Here is a 20966-nt window from a genome sequence, read left to right as displayed (position 1 = left end):
AATAAACCCAGAAGAATACAATATATCTTGCTCTCCCTCATGAAAACATCATTTAAGATTTCTAAGTCATCGTATTGTAATGTCGCGCACTAATTTTTCAAAGGTTGTTGTAGGTAATACTTTTGTGAATAAATCTGCGAGGTTATCCTTCGACTCAATTTGTTGTACAATGATGTTGTCATTTTCTTCAAAGAAAAACTTTAGTGAAATATGCTTTGTTCTATCCCCTTTGATATATCCTCATTTGATTTGGGCTATACATGCTGTATTGTTTTCGTATAATATTGTTGAAATATTTTTAGAAGATAAGCCACATGTTTCACGAATGTGCTGAGTCATTGATCTTAGTCATACACATTCTTGACAAGCCTCATGAATTGCAAGAATTTCAGCATGATTTAAGGAGGTGGATGTTATGGTCTGTTTCACTGATTGCCATGATACAGCAGTTCCAACACATGTGAACAAATAAACTGTTTGAGATTTAGTTTTGTGTGGATAAGACATTCTACATAGAGGTTGACAAATAAATTAGTGCATAATTAAAGGGAAGGAAACATAAGAGAAGTAATTTCCATTGAATTAAAATGAATAATAACGACATACAAGGAGTTCTAGCTTAACCTTCTTCTCTTTCGAGCTTGAAGGGAGTGTAAACTCGCTTAAGAACTTTAAAAGAGCATAATAGATGAAGAATGAAAGAAAGAACTTGAATTAAAAGTAAAACAAGTACAAGCAAGAAAATAATAACTAGAAATTAACTCTAACGAACTCTAAAGCTAGAAAACGTAAACTAAAGCTAAGAGTGACTAAATTTGAGATGAAAAAGGATTGAAAAGGGATGATGAACTGCTGGGGGAGAGACTCCCTTATATAGGCCTTCAAAGTTGTAGAACTTCCGACCAAAATAGGGGAATGAGTTGAGATCCTTCAAACAAACTCATCTTGACTTGGGCTGGCCGATTTTGATCCATTTAAACATTTGTAAATCGACACCCTTGCCCTTCATTAAGTGAAATGCACGTTTTGAAAGACTTGACCACCCAAATTGCGCCAGACGCAATTCCTACACAAAGGAAATCTGTGATTTTCTTCCAACTTCGACCACACTTTTCTTACATTTTTCTCAAAATACCACATATTTCAAATTATCCATAAATGTTATATGCATGTTCTATTTTAAGAATATGTAAACATTTTTACTTAAAAATGATGGGAAAGGGTTCGTTTTTATGGTGAAATAGGTCTACCGAGTCACATTTTTGCAGCAAAAAGTCAATCCTAACAGCCACCTATCCAAAGCTAGCCTTATCTTTGTATAGCTAGCCTGAACCTCTTGTAAATCCCCATAGCATTTAGCGTGCCGCCCCCTACATATTAAACTATCCTCTTAGTGGTAGCCTTGTACATCTTATACTAGTTTCGCTTTAAGTTTGGGGGAGTGCTGAAGCATTTTATTCGGTTGTACTTAGCTGCATTGAGGACAATGCATTCTTCTAAATTTGATGGAGTTGTCATTTATATCCTAGAGCCTTTGGTAGTTATATTGTACAACTATGAATCTTTCTAATCCTGTAATTCAACCTTAAATAAAAAAAGCAAAACAAAACAAAAGGAGAGGCTATTAGGCCGCATCTATTATCAAAAAAAGACTACAAGATTCGAAAGGGCTAGTAGCCCATAGTTGAAGAAGCCCAAGTTGGTGGTACAAAGGATAAGTGTCTAGGCAAGTGAAATGGGGGTTGGAGAAATGAATCACTAGGGAAAGTTAAGCTTATGAATGGGAAGTATAAATAAGTTAGAACTCAGTGGAAAACAGTGTCTTCTAGATTGAGAGCAGGGTTGAAGTTGCTTTCTTTTTTATGCTCAAGCTAAAGCATTGTAGCAAGATTATGTAAGCTAGCTCCAGTGTTTTGGGAAAAAGTACAGTGCTTGAGCATAATTCTGGATGTTGGATCCGCAAGCTGCTGATTGTTTTTTTTTTTTTAATAATGGGGTGTAATGCTTGCTATTGTTTGTCAAGTAAGATTTTAAGTTTGAGGTGTGATAACTCTCCAAAAGGGAGTTATTCTAGCAATTATTTGGGAAGATTGGTGCTAATTAATGTTTAATGTTAATGTGTGTCTACTCTAGCTCTTGAAAATCATAATTGATAATAGATTCTTTGATTTGAGCTTAAGTTCCTTGTATTGGATGCTCTATTAAGTACTTGCTGATTTCCTCTAGTATTAGCCCTTTTGAACATAATTAAAAGTTGAGGACTAAAGCTTGAGGAAAGTACGAACCTAGGAAGATATTGTGAAGCATTCTTAAGCTGGGAGTCTGAGAAGCTGGAGCATTCGCATGCTGGAGCATGGTTTCACTGTGCAGTAATTATCCCACGCGGGGATAGTTTACCATGTCTGTATGATTTCCAATTGGGTGCCCTAAAATTAGGGCCCCATATAAAAGGGACAGGATGACCTAGCCGACACACACAGATCCCAATAGAGAACATTCCTTGCATGCTGAAAAAGACAAGGAGCAGGAATTCACCATTTTCGGGAAGGAAGTTGACGACATAGAGGAGTAGCTGCCGAAAATCGCATGCCGGTGTCACTTATTCTGCATTTTTTGTCTCATTCTCTATAATGGGTTGTATTTTCTGTTTACCCATTTCATTTTCTTCTTTCCCCATGAACTAAACCCCATTTTATGGGAGATTTACATGCTGGAACTACTGAACAACCAACATTCTTATTGTTCTCATTTTGTTATATAGTAGAGCTGTGCATATTTCTTCATCTTGCTGAACATTGTTGGCCACCTTGTTTAGTTTGCTAGCTTCTGTATGATCCAAATGGATATATGGTTAATTGATATGCTCTACTTGTGATTAGCTACTTTTCTTTAGTGGGTTCGTGGACACTCAGAAATCGAGTTCCTTAATCATGCTTAGAACTGGTTTTATTATTGCGGTATCTAGCAACGAGAGTTGTAGGTATTCATGTTTGGGTATCTCGTAAGGGAACCGTGTCAAGTTGAGCAATAGCAATCTATTTCATGCTAGAGTAGAGGTTGGGATTTAGTGAGAGCATAAGAAATCTCCCCCGCTTTTCCCATGTCTGTTAACCCCTTTTTCCATTATTGTGCTAAAGCTTTTTCGTGCCTCAGTATCTGTATGTTGTGTTTACTGTTAGATCATTTATTGTTTTCGTTATTGTACTTTCTCTACAGTTTTTATTATAGGAAAATCTATTTTATTTTACTTGCCTTTCTGGTATTCTTTACCATTTCCTTAAAATAACACACCAAGTCCCTATGGATTAAACCTCGTTCGTACTACAATCGACATATATAGTGTACGCTAGCACTTGTATGCTTGTCCACTTTTTTTTATGATTTTCACAATTTTCTCTTTTTACAGCCATGGTGTGCGGGTTTGCTAATGCTGTGAAGAGAAAGCTCCCAGGGGGCGAGCGCCAGTCCAAATCAAGGTTGAGTTCAAGCTCTGGGATGACTGGAACGACCTAAACGGCAACCATAGTGGGAGAGCATGTCTAAGACAGCCCCATAACTGACAGGAGGGAGGAGGAAGCCTCGATGGAGGTATTTGAGGTCTCTCCTATAAATATAGTGCACAAGAGGTCTTCTTCTAAGAAGATCAAGAAGAAGACCACCACCTCCCTTGAAGGTATCGAGCTTGAACAAGGGGTCATGGGAGTTGCCGACCTGATGAAGGACTTGAAGCCATAATGAGGGTGGGGGGGGGGGGGGATCTCTGACATAGAAATGAGGATTGAATCCTCAAGTGCTGGAGTGAAGGAGAAGGTGGCGCAGATGACAAGTGCCAGTCTTGACTGCTGCATGCGATGAGCTTCCAAGTTTGTTAGCGTTCTTGGGTCGGCCATCTAGAGGATGATCAACTATGTGGCTGAGGTGAATTTTTCTTTTTCTTTCTTCAATTAATTGAAATGATACTAAGAGTTGCGCTAACCTTGCTTTTGGTGTGCTTATGCAGACACACGTTGCCGTATGTCATGCCGCTGTCATCATGAAGGCTGAACTAGATTGCCATGACTGCCTTACGGTAAACGAGAATGAAGCGTCTTCTACTGCTATGGAGACTGCTGTTGCTCTCGAGGGAGAGCTAAAAAAGGCTAGGGCTGAGGCACTCAAGTCTAAGTCTGAGATGTTGGAGGTTGAGGTGAAGAGTGCCCAGAAGGAGTGCGATTGTAAGCAGAAGCTGCTAAAGGCGGGGCACGCTGTCTTAAGAGGGTTGGAGATCGAGAAACTCGAACTTTCTAGGCACAATGACAAGCTGGTGCGTGATGCCGAGGATCAAAAGGTCAAGATGCAGAAGTTGAGGGTTGAGATGGAGCAGCGAGAGGCCCGACTCAACAATGGCGTATTCTTGGAGAAAGCCTTCCGTGCTCATCCTGATTTTGATGGGTTCGCGAAGAATTTCAGCGACGCGGGCTTCAAATTTCTGATGAACGGCCTGAAAAACCTAGCTCTTGATCTCGACCTCCAGCATAAAAAACTGAAGTATACTGAGAAGTGGGTCGAGTCCAAACAACATGCCTAGCCCCTAGAGTTTAATGAACAGGTATCAGAAGGACCTCAACTCCGGGGTCGAGGAGGAGAATGATGAGGAATTGACCCAAGAGAGCGATTCTGTCCACACCACTCAAGGTGAGGATGGAACTGTTCCGCCCGCACCTGCGGCTACTTTATCACAGGAGGCCGGTCTTGCTGACTCGCCATTGCTTAACCTACTGGCTTCACAAAGGGAGCTTGATTCGCACCTTGGAAGGCTCTGATCGACTTTGGACCTTATACAACTCGAACCATTGTCTCGTCAAATCCTTCAGAACACATAGCATACATAGCCAAAGACTTTTCATTCATTTGTGCTGCTGTAATTTTTTCTTCAACTTTTGCTGTACACCTTGGTCTGTTGGACTTAATTAGTTTTTTATTTTGGAACAATTAGTTATGTCTCTTTGGTGTACTCTGAATAACTTTATGCTTTTGTCTTGGTTGTTCTTTATTGTTTAATTTTGGTCGCCTTAGTGTGCAAGTATTGAAATCGCACCTTGCACCTCATGCCTTTTGAGTTGAAATAATAATTTAACTTCTCACGTCACACCTCGAGGTCTCTAGCATGTGGGCCCTATTTGATTCCAAGTCGAACCCATTACAAAATAAGACATGGGATAAAATTAACAAAATACCTTTATTACGATTATGCCCTGAATATTTATACAAGTTCAATAGACTGAAATATTCAAGGGTAATAATGCTTTAGGTGTTTTACATTCCATGGATGTGGGAGCAATTTCACTTCCAGGTTGGTCAGCATGTAGGTGCCTGGGTGTATGACCCCTTTGACTTCGAATGACCCTTTCCATGTTGGATCCTAGACATCAACATGTCTTTGAACCTTGTGAAGGATCAAATGTCCGACCTGAAAACTTCTTGGTCGGACTCGTGCGTTATAATGGCTCGCCATTTTGTTCTGGTACTCGACCAATCGTAGTTGTGACATCTCTATCTTTTCGTCCAGAAGGTCGAGGTTGAGGAGCAATTCTTCATCATTTTTGAGTTGATTGAAATGATCGACCCTTTCTGTTGTCATCCAATTTCAATTGGGACTACGACCTCGAAACCAAAGGCTAGAGAGTGGAGTTTCTCCAGTTGATTCATGTGGACTGGTGCGGTAGGACCAGGGAACTTCAGGGAACTTTTTGGCCTATTTTCATTTCCTCGTGTCAAGTCTCAATTTAAGGCCTCGCTTGATGATCTTGTGGATAACTGCTTTAGGATGGAAAGGGGACGAGTTGAGATGGTTGATACCGAGCTTGGCGCAGAACTCCTTAAACTTGGAGTTATCAAACAACTTGCCAATGTCTGTCACAATGGTGTTTGGAATATCAATAATATTTGTCCAGATGCAGGTCGTAACCTTAGCTTCGGTTATGGTTGCGAGTGCTTCGGCCTCAACCCATTTGGTAAAGTAATCAACGACCACAACTGTAAACTTGGTTTGCCCTTTTTCCAAAGGACAGGGTCCGATCAAGTCTATTCCCCACTGGGCAAACGGCCAAGGCATAGTGATTGGAGTCAGAAACTCGGGCGGTTGATGGAAGATTTTAGCGAAGTGCTGGCAGTTGTCACATGTCTTTACAAACTGTTGCGCGTCCCTGTCTAAGGTTGGCCAATAGTAGCCTTGGCGGACTACCTTGGCTACTAGCGACTTGTCCTCCGAGTGGTTCCCACATACTCCATCGTGAATTTCTCTAAGGACATAATTGGCATCCTCTGAGTTTAAACATTTCAATAGAGGCAAGAGAATCCTCTTCTGTATAGGGTTCCATCTTTGAGTATGTATCGAGCTGCCTTGCGATCGAGTTTCCTCACTTCTTTTAGGTTCGCTGGAATGCTGCTTGAAAGATAATATATGTTGGGATCCATCCAAAACAAAGGTTGAGAATCAATCTCCATCATTCCGAGCTCCAGAATTGAAGGTACGTCAAGTATCTCGATAGGGACCGATCTGGCAGGTCGATCTCGTAAGCAGATGATATTTTGGCTAAGGCATCTGCATTTGAATTCTTAGATCTCAGTATTTGACTGATATCGTAGCTTTTGAACTGGGCAAGCTGTACTTTGACCTTGTCGGGGTACTTTTCTATCCGAGGGTCCTTCGTCTGGTATGCCTCCTTTATTTGATTTACTACCAACTATGAATCACTGTACACCTAGATGCACTGTGCACCAAGTCCTTTGCCCATACGCAATCCTGCCAACACTGCTTCATACTCGCCCTCATTGTTTGAGGTGCGGAAGTTGAAGCGCATGTCGTCTGGTGTCAGTAAGAGCACACTTGCTCCACATCATTTGTCATTGGAAGACCCATCGACGAATATGGTCCACTGGAGGTCGTTCTCTGAGTTCGAGGTGATTGGAGGTGTGAACTAGACTATGAAGTCAACCACTGCTTGGCCCTTTATGGCCATCCATGGTTCGAACTGGATATCGTACTCACTTAGCTTTACTGCCTATTTCATCAATCGGCCAGAAGCATCTGGCTTGTGGAAGACTTGCTTTAATGGAGTGTTGGTGAGCACTATCATTGAATGAGCCTGGAAGTAAGGTCTGAGGTGCCATGATGCTATCACTAGGGCGAGAGCCAGTTTTTCCAATTGTAAGTACCTGATCTCAGCCTCGGTCATGATCTTACTTGTGTAGTAATTAGGGCTCTAGCAAACACCTTCCTATTTAATCAAGGCCGAATTGACCGAACTGTCAGACATGGCAAGATACAGCTGCAACCTGTCGTTAGGCATTAGTTTAGCCAACAATGGGGTCAGGCATAGGTAAGCCTTGAGTTGTTCAAAGGCTTCTTGTCACTCCGACATCCATTCAAAGGGTCATTTCTTTCGCAAAACTTTGAAGAAGGGCAAACATTTATCGTTAGACCGGGAGACGAACCTGTTTAGGGCGACAATTCTCTCATTCAAGCATTGCAGCTGCTTGAGGTTTTTAGGTGCTTGCATCTCGAGCTTAGCTCAGATCTTCTCTGAATTCACTTCTATTGCTCGGTTGTTCATGATAACTCTCCAAAAGAGAGTTATTCTAGTTAATATTTGGAAAGTTTTATGCAAATCATTGTTAATGTGTGTCTATTTTAGCTCTTAATGATTTCGCGGTCCGATCTTATACAAACTCATTGCATAGGATACCCCCGCTCGCATGTCACTACATGAACAACCAAGATAGAGTCATTTGTAACTGTTACAATGTGGGTCGTATCCAAGGTATCCAACCTTATCCGTGTACTATAGACCATTTAGATTATTACTGGAACATTATCCACTTATATATCGAATATATATTGTTTATCAAATATGTACATTGTATACTATATATATACTGTACATCAAATATATACATTGTATATTAAATATTTACTGTATATCAAATATACACATTGTATATTAAATATATATAATGTATATCAAATATATACTGTTCCAGTTACATTAAATAACATTAGATCTTAGTTTATTGGAATACGAGTAATACCAAGAAATAATAAGGTAACTCTTTATTGAATAAATAACTTGTTCATAAATTACAAATACACGAGCTAAGGTCACCAAACCCAATAAGTTGAGATTGACCTGGCTGGCAACCTTCTAAACCAGAGCCGAGCACTCCCCATCAGAGCAATCTGGTATGCTAGGTATTTGATGGCATTGGACGCGGCCTGGAAGTCCATGAGGCCTTCAAATACCTCAACATAGTACTTTGGATCCTTAGACCCATCATACTAAGAAAAATGATGAATCCTTGATTGGCTTACAAAAGAATAACTATTCTTGTTTATTTTTTTCATACAGAGAGGATTCATCCTCTATTTAACTACACAAGGGTGAAGATAACGAGTAAAGTAAAGATAATAAAACAATAGACAAAATCCTTAATTGCCTAAAATACAAAAGGTAAGAGGACAAATTAAGAATGTGTGTCAATGATTTTAATTACAAAATATATGCTAATTAAATTAAAAACAGAAAGGCACTGACCAATTCGAAGTGAACCAAATCTACACAATTGCTACTGATATGGACTAAGAATTTGCTAACAGATATGAGGAATTTTAGGAAATTCCATCCAATTCCAAATTTCATTAAATTTTAATGAAGCCACAATTTTAGAGATTGTGGAATTGACACCTGGCTTCAACGTGGCTTCAATGTGGCAGCTTGTGGAGCTTTCCATTCTTCTTCAAACTAGAGGTAGGATGGACCAAACGCCAAGTTTGCTCCTTAGTGTTCTGAAGGTGACCTTGGCTAGTGGCTTTGTGAGGATGTCAGCCAGTTGATCATGAGAAGGAACATATCTAGTAATTAGTAAGCCCATGGCTACTTTTTCTCGAACAAAGTGGTAATCAAGTTCAATATGTTTAGTTCTAGCATGAAACACTGGATTTATAGACATATACAATGCACTCATGTTATCACAAAAGAGTTGAGGAGGTTTTAAAAGAGGAATATGCATGTCTCTTAGCAAAAAGGATATCCATGTTAACTTAGACGTTGTGTTTGCCATTACTCGATATTCTGCTTCAGAGTTAGATCATGACAAGGTAGGTTGTTTCTTTGATGACCAGGATATTAAATTTGATCCAAGGAATACACAGAAGCTTGTGGTGCTCCTTTTTGTTGTTGGACATCCTCCCCAATCTACATCACAGAATGCATATAAGTTATTTGAGCTATGTTTGGAGAAGGATATACCATATGTCATTGTTCCTTTGAGATAACGAAGTATCCTCTTAATTGCTCGCATGTGTTGAAGTTGGGGTTGTTGAAGATGTTGGGAAACTTTATTAACAACTTGAACAATATCGGGTCTAGTTAGGGTAAGATATTGAAGAGAGCCAACTAAACTTCTATATGTGGTTGGATCAACTAACTTATCATCTTTTGAAGTTTTTGAGTTTGAAGTGGACATAGGTGTTGCAATGGAAGTGGACTCGAGCATATCGACCTTTTCCAACACTTCTTTTGTGTATTTTGTTTGAGTGACGTGAATTCCTTGAGCTGTTGTCTGAACTTCAATACCTAAAAAGAACTTTAAATACCCTAAATCCTTTAATGCAAACTCTATACTTAGTCTCTTTATAAGATGAGTCAAGAAATTAGTATCAGTTCCTGTAAATATGTATCATCAACATATACAAGCATAAATGTAATGATCTCATCTTGCTTAAAAATGAATAAAGATGGGTCATATCTACTAAATACAAAGCCATGAGTTATGAGATATTGAGATAAGCGATCAAACCAAGCTCGAGGAGCTTGTCTCAAACCATATAGAGACCTTTTTAATTTGCAAACATGGTTAGGAAAGTTAGGGTGTATATAACCTGGAGGTTGGGACATGTAAACTTCTTCTTTTAGATAGCCATGGAGAAAGGCATTTTTGACATCTAACTGTCTAAAAGACCAATTTTTAAATCCAGCAAGTACAAGTACTAACCTGATTGTGGTGTGTTTAATGACAGCGCTGAAGGTTTCATTATAGTCTATACCTTCCACTTGAGAGTATCCTTGAGCAACTAGTCTTGCCTTATAATGTTCCACCGATCCATCTTCCTTTAGTTTGGTTTTGAAAATCCATTTGCACCCTACAATGTTTGTGTTTGAAGGTCTTTGCGTGAGTTCCCATGTTTGGTTTTCATAAAGAGCTTTAATCTCGTCATCCATAGTTTCCTTCCAATGAGTAATTTTAAGGGCACTTTTCTATCCTTTGGGCTCTGTTGTTTGTTTTACAGCCATCATGCAATTAACAGTGACATTGCCTTGTATTCTCTCGCTTTGGTTTTGATCACAAAGAACACTTGCTTGGTTCTTCATTGCTTTGCTTCGAGTAATCATTGAGTGTATGTTGGTTGTGGCTCCATGTGTGTCTGCACCTGTGCATTGAGATTCACCACTTCCCTGCACTTCACTTGATAACTCATTTAGAGAATTGACACCTAATTCAATGGGCAACTCAATATAAAAGTCATCACTATTATTAGGAGCAAGTGGCAAGTCAATATAAAGGTCATCACTATTATTGGGAGCAAGTGGCAATTTAGATTGCGCTTTTAAGATAGTTGTAGGAGACTTATCTACTAACATCTCACTGTGACTTGTCAACACCCTTATAGACTCTTGATTTATGGGAGTTTGAGTGGAGGAGTAGTCAATCGGCTCTTCAATATTAGTTCTTGGATTGCTCAGATCATCATATCTATTTCTGATGTGATTTTCAAAGGTGTATTTTGTGTTAAAGGATTGTTCCATCATTGCTCTATCATACGAGTTTAGTGTGCTGGAGCTAGGCATGTTCCATCTTTCTTCATCTGCAAACACAGTCACATCTAGGCTTTGGGAGATGTTAGTAGTTGACAGAGAGCTTTGGCAAAATGTAAATAATTGTTCATCAAACACAACATGCCTTGAGATATACACTCTACTTGTTCTAGGATCAAGACATCTATATCCTTTATGTATAGGACTATATCCAATAAACACACAAAGATAAGTTCTTTTGGAAAATTTATCTTTGGTGTAATTTCTTAAGTATGGAAAGCATCTACAACAAAAAATCTTTAGATTATTGTAACTAGGTTTCTTTTGATATAACTTTTCAAAGGGTGTGCTCATTCCTAAAACATTTGATGGCATTCTATTTATCAAGAAAGTAGCAGTAAGAAATGCATCTACCTAATACTTCATGAGAACACTAGATTGAAAAAGTATGGCCAAACCAGTTTCTACAATATGTCTATGTTTTCTTTCCGCAACACCATTTTGTTGTGGTGTGTGAGGACATGACATTTGGTGTTTAATTACTTTGTTCTAAAAGAGTTTTGAGATTAAGGGACATGAACTCACCTCCTCCATCATATTGTAACACTTTAATCTTTCTTTCAAATTGATTTTCAACTAACCTTTGAAACTTAGAGAAGCAAGCATATAAATCAGATTTCTTCTTCAAGGGATATATCCAAGTGAACCTAGAGTAGTCATCCACAAAACTCACATAATATTTAAAGCCTTGACATGAAATAATAGGAGCAGGACCCCACAAATCACAATGAACTTTATTAAGAGGACATAAACTTAGTTCAACATTAGAGCTAAAAGGTAGCTTGCAACTTTTACTCATTTGACAACTAGAGCAAATAATGTTTTCCTTTTTCCAATTTAATACATGGATCATGTGTTGATTGCAAAAAGTTTTTAAAGCAACTTCATTAATGTGACCAATTCTTCTATGCCATACAGTGTAATCAACCTTATTTTGAGTAGAAATAGCAAAAAAAGTAGAATGTGGAGCAACATGCTGTGATGCATCTTCTTTTGTAAATCAATCAAGGATTCATCATTTTTCTTATGGTATCAAAGCCCAAAACGCTCAAAAGAGCAACCGGTCCAAAAATGGAATCCGGCCAAGATCGATGAGCCAAAAGAGCCACGATCTTGAGGGGGCATGTTAAGGATCCCACGTTGAAAAGAAAATGGACCTAACAATGGTTTATAATAAACATGGGCTACTCCTCTCATTGCCAATTGGCTTTGAGATGGAAGCCCATGAATATTAATACATATGGCTTCATGATAGAGCTTCGACTTGTATGTCAAATGAATTTAATCACCTTCATTGTCAATAGGGTGATCGTTATTTTCAAGATGTAGTGGCGGATATCGGGTCTCTCCTTCGAAGTATTGCTCGTCTTCCTCTTCTAGGTTCCGAAATTGGGACCTGTTCCAGATTGTTATATGACTACTCCATAGTGCGCACCCTAGTGCGCATATCATCGAGATCCACCTCATGCAGGAGGCCAGGGTCACCATTATCATTGCAACGACTTGGGTGGCTCGAACTAGTAGATACAATAGGATGTACCATTTTAGTTCTCGGAGGTAGGAATGACTTCGAATGTCCTTCCCCACAGACGGCGCCAAATGTTTATGCAAAAAATGGAATGAGGTCAGACCTGGTCAGAACTGAGTGGATATGCCGATGGATGACCTGCATGAGAGGGGCAAACTCACCGATGTTCAAGTTAGTTAACAGCTCGAACTCAATATAAAATTTGAGGAGAAAGTCGATACCTTGTGTAAAAATGGTGCCCTCAATTTATTGGTTGGGGATGTGACAGACCTTTCGATTGGCAATTATCGATAGGTCGGACATGTTGGGCTCGATATGTCGACCTTTGGAGTAGATCATGCCACCTGCATGATTATCAAGGTAGAAAATTGACTAAGTGTTCCACCTCGTTCGAGGTGGACCTAGTTTGTATAAGCTGACGTGGGCGTATGTTTGTCTTCCACGTGGCATAACGATTTTCACTCCAAACAACCCTCATTCTTGAACACACACTAAAAGTGTACAAGTCAAGCGAAGGCACCTGATAGGCTATCAGTCGGTTGTGCATGAGTTTGGTTTTTATTAGTTTCCATGTTTTTATTTTAGAACTTTGCCACTCTAAATAATAATAATAATAATAATAATAATAATAATAATAAATTTAAATTTATTATTATTATTATGGGATCCAAAATAGAAGTTTTTAATTATTTCATAAAATTATACTATGAAAATATATTTTGTTCTCGACTTTTAAATGCCATTAGTATGTGCCAAGAGTAATTGGTGTCTGTCTCTAACCAAGAGGTCATGATCAAGTTCGAATCGCATTATCTACACTTGTATTAAGAAAAAAAATGTCATTGGCAAATATGTAGTAACGTCCCAAGTAAGTAAAGAAAAAGTTTGGTCGTGAGTAGCACCTCGCTTGGTCATCTCATTCAGCAGAGCACTACACCCATGCTAGATTTTTGTGTGTACGCAATCAAGACCTTGGAGACGACCGTGTTCGTAGCACCGACGTAACACTCACGCGACGACACTTGCCCAGAAATCGACATCAACAGATATAATTATGAAAGGTAACATCATCACTTAGAATGTTTTAATGCAAGTCAATAGGAACAAAGTTCGACAACTGATTCACATTAGTATTACATAAAATATCTGTATATAGTCAATCTTGGAGTTTTATCCACAATTTTCTTTATGCTTGAAGTAGACGTTTCTCTTGTGAAAAGGAATTTCGTATACCATTGGTTTTTCTTGGAGCTTCGTATTTTAACCAAATTTCTTCCCAAACACGGCTCTTATGAAATTTCATGCCAACTTCTCTCTTTCCCTCTCTTATAATTATCCTCCCTACATATATAAATAGAACTACTTTAAGCAAATAAACTCAATTATTCTTTGGACACAAAATTTGTCTTCAAAACATCTGAGGTTTAAGATTTATCTTTCATTTTTTTATTTTCAGGTGTATTCTTTGAGAAATAGAAAAAATAATATATCGATCCAGTGAAATTACAGAAATGGGTCTACGAGACATCGGAGCAACTCTTCCTCCCGGGTTTAGGTTTTATCCGAGCGATGAGGAATTGGTGTGCCATTATTTGTACAAAAAGATCACAAATGAAGAGGCTTTGAGGGGGACGTTGGTCGAGATTAACTTGCATACTTGTGAGCCATGGCAGCTTCCTGGTATGTCACCTTTTTCGCTCTCTCACTCTGCAATTGTAAGTTTACACGTAGTTGAACTCGAGACGAAGTTTCAAAATAGTGCCTTTAAGCTAACACACTTTTTCATGAAGTATTAATTAAGTGTTTCCTTTGGAAACATTTTTTATCATGTTTAAATAAATAATATAAAAAAAAAATTTAATTTACTTTTTGTTTAGCTTAGAAACACATTTGGCCTTGAAGGGATTGATATTTAATATGCAGCCATTTTAGTAATTCTTGTCCCTTAAAATTTGTAGTGATTTAGTTGTTAGAATTTTAAGAGGTAAAATTTTAGTCCTAATTTAAAATTTCTAACAATTTAGTCTCTATAGTTCAAATGTAATGAAAATTTTTGGCTTATATGTAGAATTAAATCACTCTAACCAAATATGTTTTTATAGGAGCTAAATTGATAATTCACAAATTGATGAAAATATTTCATTTTATAGATGGAATCGTTACAATTTTTAAAATATAAAGACCAAATTGTTATATATTAAAGTTTATTAGATTACGAGAACTGTATAAAGATACGAAAGTTTGACTAAATTATTACTTTAGTGAAAGTGCATAGATCCATAGCTTTTCTTTTTTAACTTTAATTTATTAAAAATAATTTTCACTGTTACTTTAGTAAAAACGCAAAGACCCAGCGTTTCTTTTTATTTATTTATTTTAATCTATTAAAAATAATTTTCACTATTTCAAAAGCTATATTTCGAAGTTGTCCAGTTATTACTTGGCCAACCAGTTAAAATATAGCTTGTTGATGAAGCTCCATAAAATTAGGGCTTGGCATGGAAAATTTGGCCATCTAATCTCATATTACTATTTTATATTTATCTATATCATCATTGTTTAAAAAATAAAAAAAAAATGAAATCCACTAAATAAAAAATAAGTTTAAAACTATTACATACTCCTCAATTTCTTTTTTATTATTTTCATGCTTATTTTATATTGGTTTCTAAACCTTCAAATAGGTCAAATACTTACCATAAATAAAAAGTGTTCATTTGTTAGGTTATTTAGCCAATATTTGTTATGCAATCTGGATTCTGTTTCTTGTTTTTATATCTAGTCAATGACGTGAACTCAATGAATATTGGTTTGAAATATTTGTTTTTGAGCTATTTTCGGATTTTTGATCCAAATAGTATAAATTCTAAAAATATCACTTTTTATGTTTTCACTATTTTTAAATTTTGATTTGAAACTTTAAAATACATAATTACATTTGAAAAATATAAAAACTCTGATAAATATAATATTTCATGTTCTAAATCCGTTTCATTTTTTAAAAAATTAAAAAATTAAAAAATATAATATATTATAAATTACATCAATTCTACAAAATTTATAATATATATATATATATGATAATAAATAAATTAATATTATTGTAGATTTAGGTAAATATTTAGTTGGTAATTATCACTAGTTTACAAATATAATACTAAATACCTTAAACAATTTTTTAATTTGAGATTTCATTTTCAAATCTACAACCAAACACATATATGAAAATATTAAAAAATAGAATACAATTCTATTTTTCATTAAACTCATTGTTTTCAGATTTCTATTTTCAGATCACCAACATTTTTATTTTTTAAAACATTTTTACAATCCAAGCTAAGATTTAAAAACCAAAAAGAAAAAAAAAGTCTTTCTTTTAGTTTTTGAAATTTAGCTAAAATCTCAAATATTGTTTTTAGAAAATATGAGAAAAAATACCAAGGAAGCCAGCATAATTTTAAAAAACATAAATTTGAAAATGAAATAGTAGTGAAATGCAACATCAAATAATAATTTTACAGGTGTAAGGACTAAAATCGAACAAACTTAGCCAAAGCGAGCATAGCTCAGCGATAATTGACATATATCTCAAACTAAGAGATTGTGAGTTCCATCGTCCATCCTATATGTTGTATTAAAAAAAAAACAAACCTAAGAATTAAATTCACGACCCCAAAGTGAGACCGAAACCAAAAAATTAAAAACATAACTAGAGAAACAATAATTGTATAGGTAATTTTATATTTATGGTAGTACTATAAAAATTATTATTTGATAAGGATGCTTTCTAGAGATTCTATAATTCAGTATTTGACCTATTAAATTGCCCATTTCAATCTGATTCCTTATTTTTCCACACCACCATCATTGAGTACGTACTATTTTCCCAGCTACATCAAAATAATCATCAATCTTGTTAACCGTTCAACATGTTAAAATACCTATATTTAATTATAAGGTCGTGAATTCGAGTCTCCCGCTCCATATATTGTATTAAAAAGAAGAAAAAAAATCTTTTGTTCTCTCTTTCTCAAAACCACCCTCATTTTTCAACAATCCAATGATTTTTCCAAAGAGATATATATATATATTTTAAATAATAACAACTTTGATGAGACTCGAATATTTTTTAAGATATTATTGTTACTTACTTTTGTTTCTTTATGTTGGTTATAATTTGTTACATTTGATACTTTTATATATAATTCATCCGTTGCATTATTGTCGAAGTCGTTTTTGATTGACTTCTCATCATTTTAACTTCTTGTTAGATGTGAAAGTTATTTTAAGGAATTAGGAAAGATCGAACAAATTTTCAAATTTAACTCTTATGTTTGCAAAAAAATTGTCAAAAGAACATAGTATAAGATAGAGGGTAAAATTACAATAGAATTCTCTCTCACTCATTTTTCTGAATAAAATAAATGTGTATTAATATCTATGGAATGTCGTCTCAAAATCAATTAGTAAGGAGATGAGTAGTCCATTTATAAGGATCTTTAACATGCCCTTTTAAGATGGCGCCTCTTTGAGGTTCGTTGAATCTCATTTTTGGACCGAATGCTTGTTTGATCTTTTGAGCTCTCATACCATATTAATATTATGAGGTTTCCTGACATTGAGAAGAGTATCTCATTTATAACGAACGATTATTAACAATATGAGAGGTGAGAATTTAAACCTGAGATCTCAACGAGTAGACTACCCAACTATTGTGGAGCAAAATTACGATATAACTTGAAGAGAAACTTTCTATCCCTTGTGACTAAATTATGTAAAATTGTTGAAAATTGGATAAGGGTGAAGGATATCTTGAATAGTGAACTTTCTTCTCTCTCATGCATAATTGATGTAAACCAAAACTAGGATAAGGGCGAGGGATAACTTACATAGGAATTATTGAAGTATATAAAGTCTTTGGGTATGTACGGGTATCAGGATAAGTACCCATACTCCAGATATAAGGACAAAAAAGTTAAAGGATCGTCGACTCTTGGATAATAAAAAAATATATATACATACATATATATGTAAATAAAGTATGAATAGTGAATTTGAGATGTTTTGGAGGAAATATATATATATATATATATATATAGTGAATCTGGGATGTTTGGAGGAAAAAAAATATATGTACACATCTTAAAATTAAAACATTTCAAAATCACTTTTCATTGTTTAATTTAGAATTTTGAGGGAGCTAGAATCATTTTTACTAGTAAAACTCTATTTTAAAATATAAATGTTTGTTAATAGTTTAGGAGTAATTTTGAAAAGATAAAAATTACTTTAATGATTCTCAACCAATAATCTAGGAGGTGATTCTCCAAGTATTTCTAGATCAAAAACTTAATAGGAATTTAGTTTTAAAGTGGTTATTGTTTTAAATTTCAGAAGGGTCCTATTTAAGCTTCTATTTTCGCCTTAATTTTTTAGAAAAATTATTTTTTTTTCCAACGTCAAATTTCTGCCTCTCTCTCCCTATTTATTTTTTATTTTTTTTTGTTCCCTCTAATTTTTTTCTCTCTAAAACTTTTGTAATCCCTATCTAACTTTTTATTGAAATTAATTATTTACTTATATATATATATATATATATGAAAAAACATGATATATATATATATATATCTATCATGTTTTTTCATCTTAATTACTTAATAAACAGTGATAAATAATTTCTCAAACATATGTTGTTAATTTGATGATACTAAAATAAATTTTGAAATCAAACATTTAATCATTCAAATCACTTTTAACTATATCAACACTTTTGAAAGGTGTATAACCAAACATTAAAATAATTATATAAATTAAAAATCACTCCCACATAATCACTTGTCTTTAAATCTATTCTACTAAAATCATTAATTTTAAAATCATTTTCAAACATGTCCTATAGTGTTACTATAGTAGTTTGGTATTCTATAAGAGCAGGTTTCATTGTAATGTTATATTTTTTTTCTATGTTGATACTAATAGTTAACATGCTCAACTTAGTAATTCAAATGAATATTCAAGTCCACATGTAACAAGAGTGTTAAAAATACATATAAGAGATTAAATTTTACCGTAAAAGTATTAGTTTATGCTTTTGAGTTCAAATACAATATCAATCTGAGAGGTCTTGTGTTCGAATTCTCTCTCTTGATCCTAATTCATTTTGATGGAGTGTAGAGGTGGCTAAATTGAACAGAAACGAGTGGTACTTCTTCAGTTTTCAAGATCGAAAATACGCAACGGGAGTGAGGGCGAACCGTGCAACAATCGGTGGATACTGGAAAGCGACCGGAAAAGATCGGACAGTGATGAATCCAAAGACAAGTGAGGTGATGGGGATGAGAAAGACTTTGGTATTTTACAGAAAAAGGGCTCCTAATGGGATCAAAACTGGTTGGATTATGCATGAATTTCGCATTCAGACTCCGCATATGTCCCCAAAGGTCTACCTATCTCTTTTTTCTTTCCTGTTTTTAGAAATTAAGTTTAGAAACAATATTTTACCACCCGGTGTTCATTTGTATTTTGTTATATAGTTTTTATGAATATTTAAAACATATCGGCTTAAATTTGGGAGGAAAAATGACTTTTTAAGACTGGTTTTGTATTTAAATATTTACTAAAATTTCAAATGCGTGTATAAAGAGAGGTGAAGAATTTGTTAATTTTTAAAAAACAAACATAATTTTCAAAAACATAAAATAAAAAACGAGAGGCTTATCAGAAGAGAAATTATTTTTATTTTTATTTATTTATTTATTATTATTATTATTATTTTGCGTTAGTAACAATCTACTTTTGAAAATATTGGTTATCCTTTTCTTTATGGTAATCTTAACTTTATTTTACAATATATATAATGGAAACTTCGAATGTACTTTCATTTTCAAAAATATTTGCAACGACTTTGTATTTTTATAAAAATAGTTACAAATAAACATTTTCTAAAAACAATTTCAATTATAGTTTTTTTAGAAAACAAATTATTAACCACGGATTATCTTTAATAATTGTACATAAATAGATGTTGAAATCTGAACAATAATCATAATCATCACTTATTATCTATAGTCATAATAATAAGAAGTTTGATGGCTTCTATTTTTACTGTATTGTGATGGTTTTTTAGATACTACTTTCCCGTCTAAATTATTGAACACCTACAGGCGGACTGGGTTCTCTGCAGAGTTTTTCCCCAGAGCAAGCGAGACGAGATCACCACACAAACAGCTACACATATCTATCGGCCGATTACATTCGATGCAGCCACCCCCGCTCCATCGTCTTTCTATTCACTCCCGAGCCACGTCCAGTTTCCGCCTGCAGCGGACGTCAATATGCTGCCATTTAACAACGTCAACTTGGAAGTAGAAGCTGAAGCTGGAGGCTTGATATCAAATGGAGTTGATGATTCAACTACACAGCAAAGGAAGTTTGAGTCTGAAGATTGCATCCAAAATGGCTTCTTCCATTTTGACTATTTTGTTGCTTGATGGCAACCAATCATTCAAGTGAAGAAACAAAACAAACACCTTCAAAAGTTTGATTGATCATTTGCATATATTTAAATAATTTTCTTTGGTAAGTTTTGCTAGTTTGTGTTTGTGAGAAGTGATTTTGTTCAAAAGTTGCTCCATTCATTAAAGATCTTGCTCCATTCATTAAATATATTGTATATTATTTAGTGGATCTAATACATCAAATCAGTTCAAAATTTTATTTCAAATCATAAATGATTTTCCCTAGCTGTTGGACTTGTATAGATTATGAACTCCAATAAAAAAAATTAATTAGGTATTATTTGATAACTATTTCGTTTTTTCGATTATCTATTTTTTTAAATTGAACTTGTAAACTATGGTACAGTGCGCATAACCTCAGGTATAGGGGCAAAGAGATCAAAGGGTCGTCGACTTTTGGATAATCAAAAAATAAAAATAAAAATAAACTTGTAAACACTACTTTTACCGTACCCGTGTATTTTTTATTTTTTATTTTTTATTTTTTTTGCATCTACCTGCTCGTGAGGAATTCCTGAGAAGAAAAATTTGAAATAAATAAACTTGTATTTGTATTTATGTATAGGTGTTACAATCTATAATATGTAATTCTTAAATTGGATTATTTGAATGCTAATGAGCTTGTTCCCGTATCAAGAAGATTGGTGTCTTCAGCTTCTATCTTGTTGAAGAATCTTTGAAGTCTTCGACTTTGAGAGCTTGTGAATATCTTAGGCTTTTGATAAAGTTTTTTAGGCTTGTAGCTTGATGAAGTTCTTCGACTTGTTGAAATTCTCCCACTTGTAGCTTGACGAAGTTCTTCGATTTGTAGCTTAATCAAGTTTTCGACTTATAACTTGACGAAGTTCTTCGGCTTGTAGCTTGATAAAGTCACTACAACAATTCTGCCCTTCAGCGACGAAAACAAGCGATGAAATATTTTTCGTCGCATAAAACACGACGAAACAACGAAACGCATTTACAACGCCGTTTGCCAGCGCTTAACTTAAAACGCGCTGGCAAAACGAC

The 20966-nt window shown here is 35.2% G+C and overlaps 1 protein-coding gene across 2 annotated transcripts; it reads left to right on the top strand.

Annotated features, from left to right (window-relative positions):
• The first annotated feature begins 13812 nt into the window (after window positions 1-13812).
• Window positions 13813-20122, top strand: LOC111022222 (NAC domain-containing protein 21/22-like). Of its 2 annotated transcripts, none has more exons than XM_022299398.2 (4): window positions 13813-13863; window positions 13951-14121; window positions 18616-18881; window positions 19605-20122. In XM_022299398.2, exons 2-4 carry the CDS (start codon window positions 13953-13955, stop codon window positions 19929-19931), a joined length of 762 nt encoding a protein of 253 aa, XP_022155090.1. In that variant the 5' UTR covers window positions 13813-13863; window positions 13951-13952; the 3' UTR covers window positions 19932-20122. The 2 variants fall into 2 exon arrangements, with proteins under 2 accessions (XP_022155090.1, XP_022155089.1); XM_022299397.2 differs by having other exon boundaries at window positions 13835-13863; window positions 13940-14121.
• The last annotated feature ends 844 nt before the right edge of the window (window positions 20123-20966 follow it).

The sequence above is a fragment of the Momordica charantia genome (assembly GCF_013281855.1).
Source record: "Momordica charantia cultivar OHB3-1 chromosome 9 unlocalized genomic scaffold, Mcharantia_2.0 BLBB01000009.1, whole genome shotgun sequence".
Lineage (NCBI taxonomy): Eukaryota > Viridiplantae > Streptophyta > Magnoliopsida > Cucurbitales > Cucurbitaceae > Momordica > Momordica charantia.
The sequence above is the reverse complement of the archived record's forward strand: the minus strand, read 5'-3'. Positions and strand labels throughout refer to the sequence as shown.

What these genes read in the sequence shown, in the direction of transcription:
- LOC111022222 (XM_022299398.2), top strand. Translation starts at nt 13,953, where the DNA reads ATGGGTCTACGAGACATCGGAGCAACTCTTCCTCCCGGGTTTAGGTTT. An exon ending in TGAGCCATGGCAGCTTCCTG is followed by an intron (nt 14,122 to 18,615) that starts GTATGTCACCTT and finishes GATGGAGTGTAG; the next exon opens with AGGTGGCTAAATTGAACAGA. An exon ending in CTCCGCATATGTCCCCAAAG is followed by an intron (nt 18,882 to 19,604) that starts GTCTACCTATCT and finishes GAACACCTACAG; the next exon opens with GCGGACTGGGTTCTCTGCAG.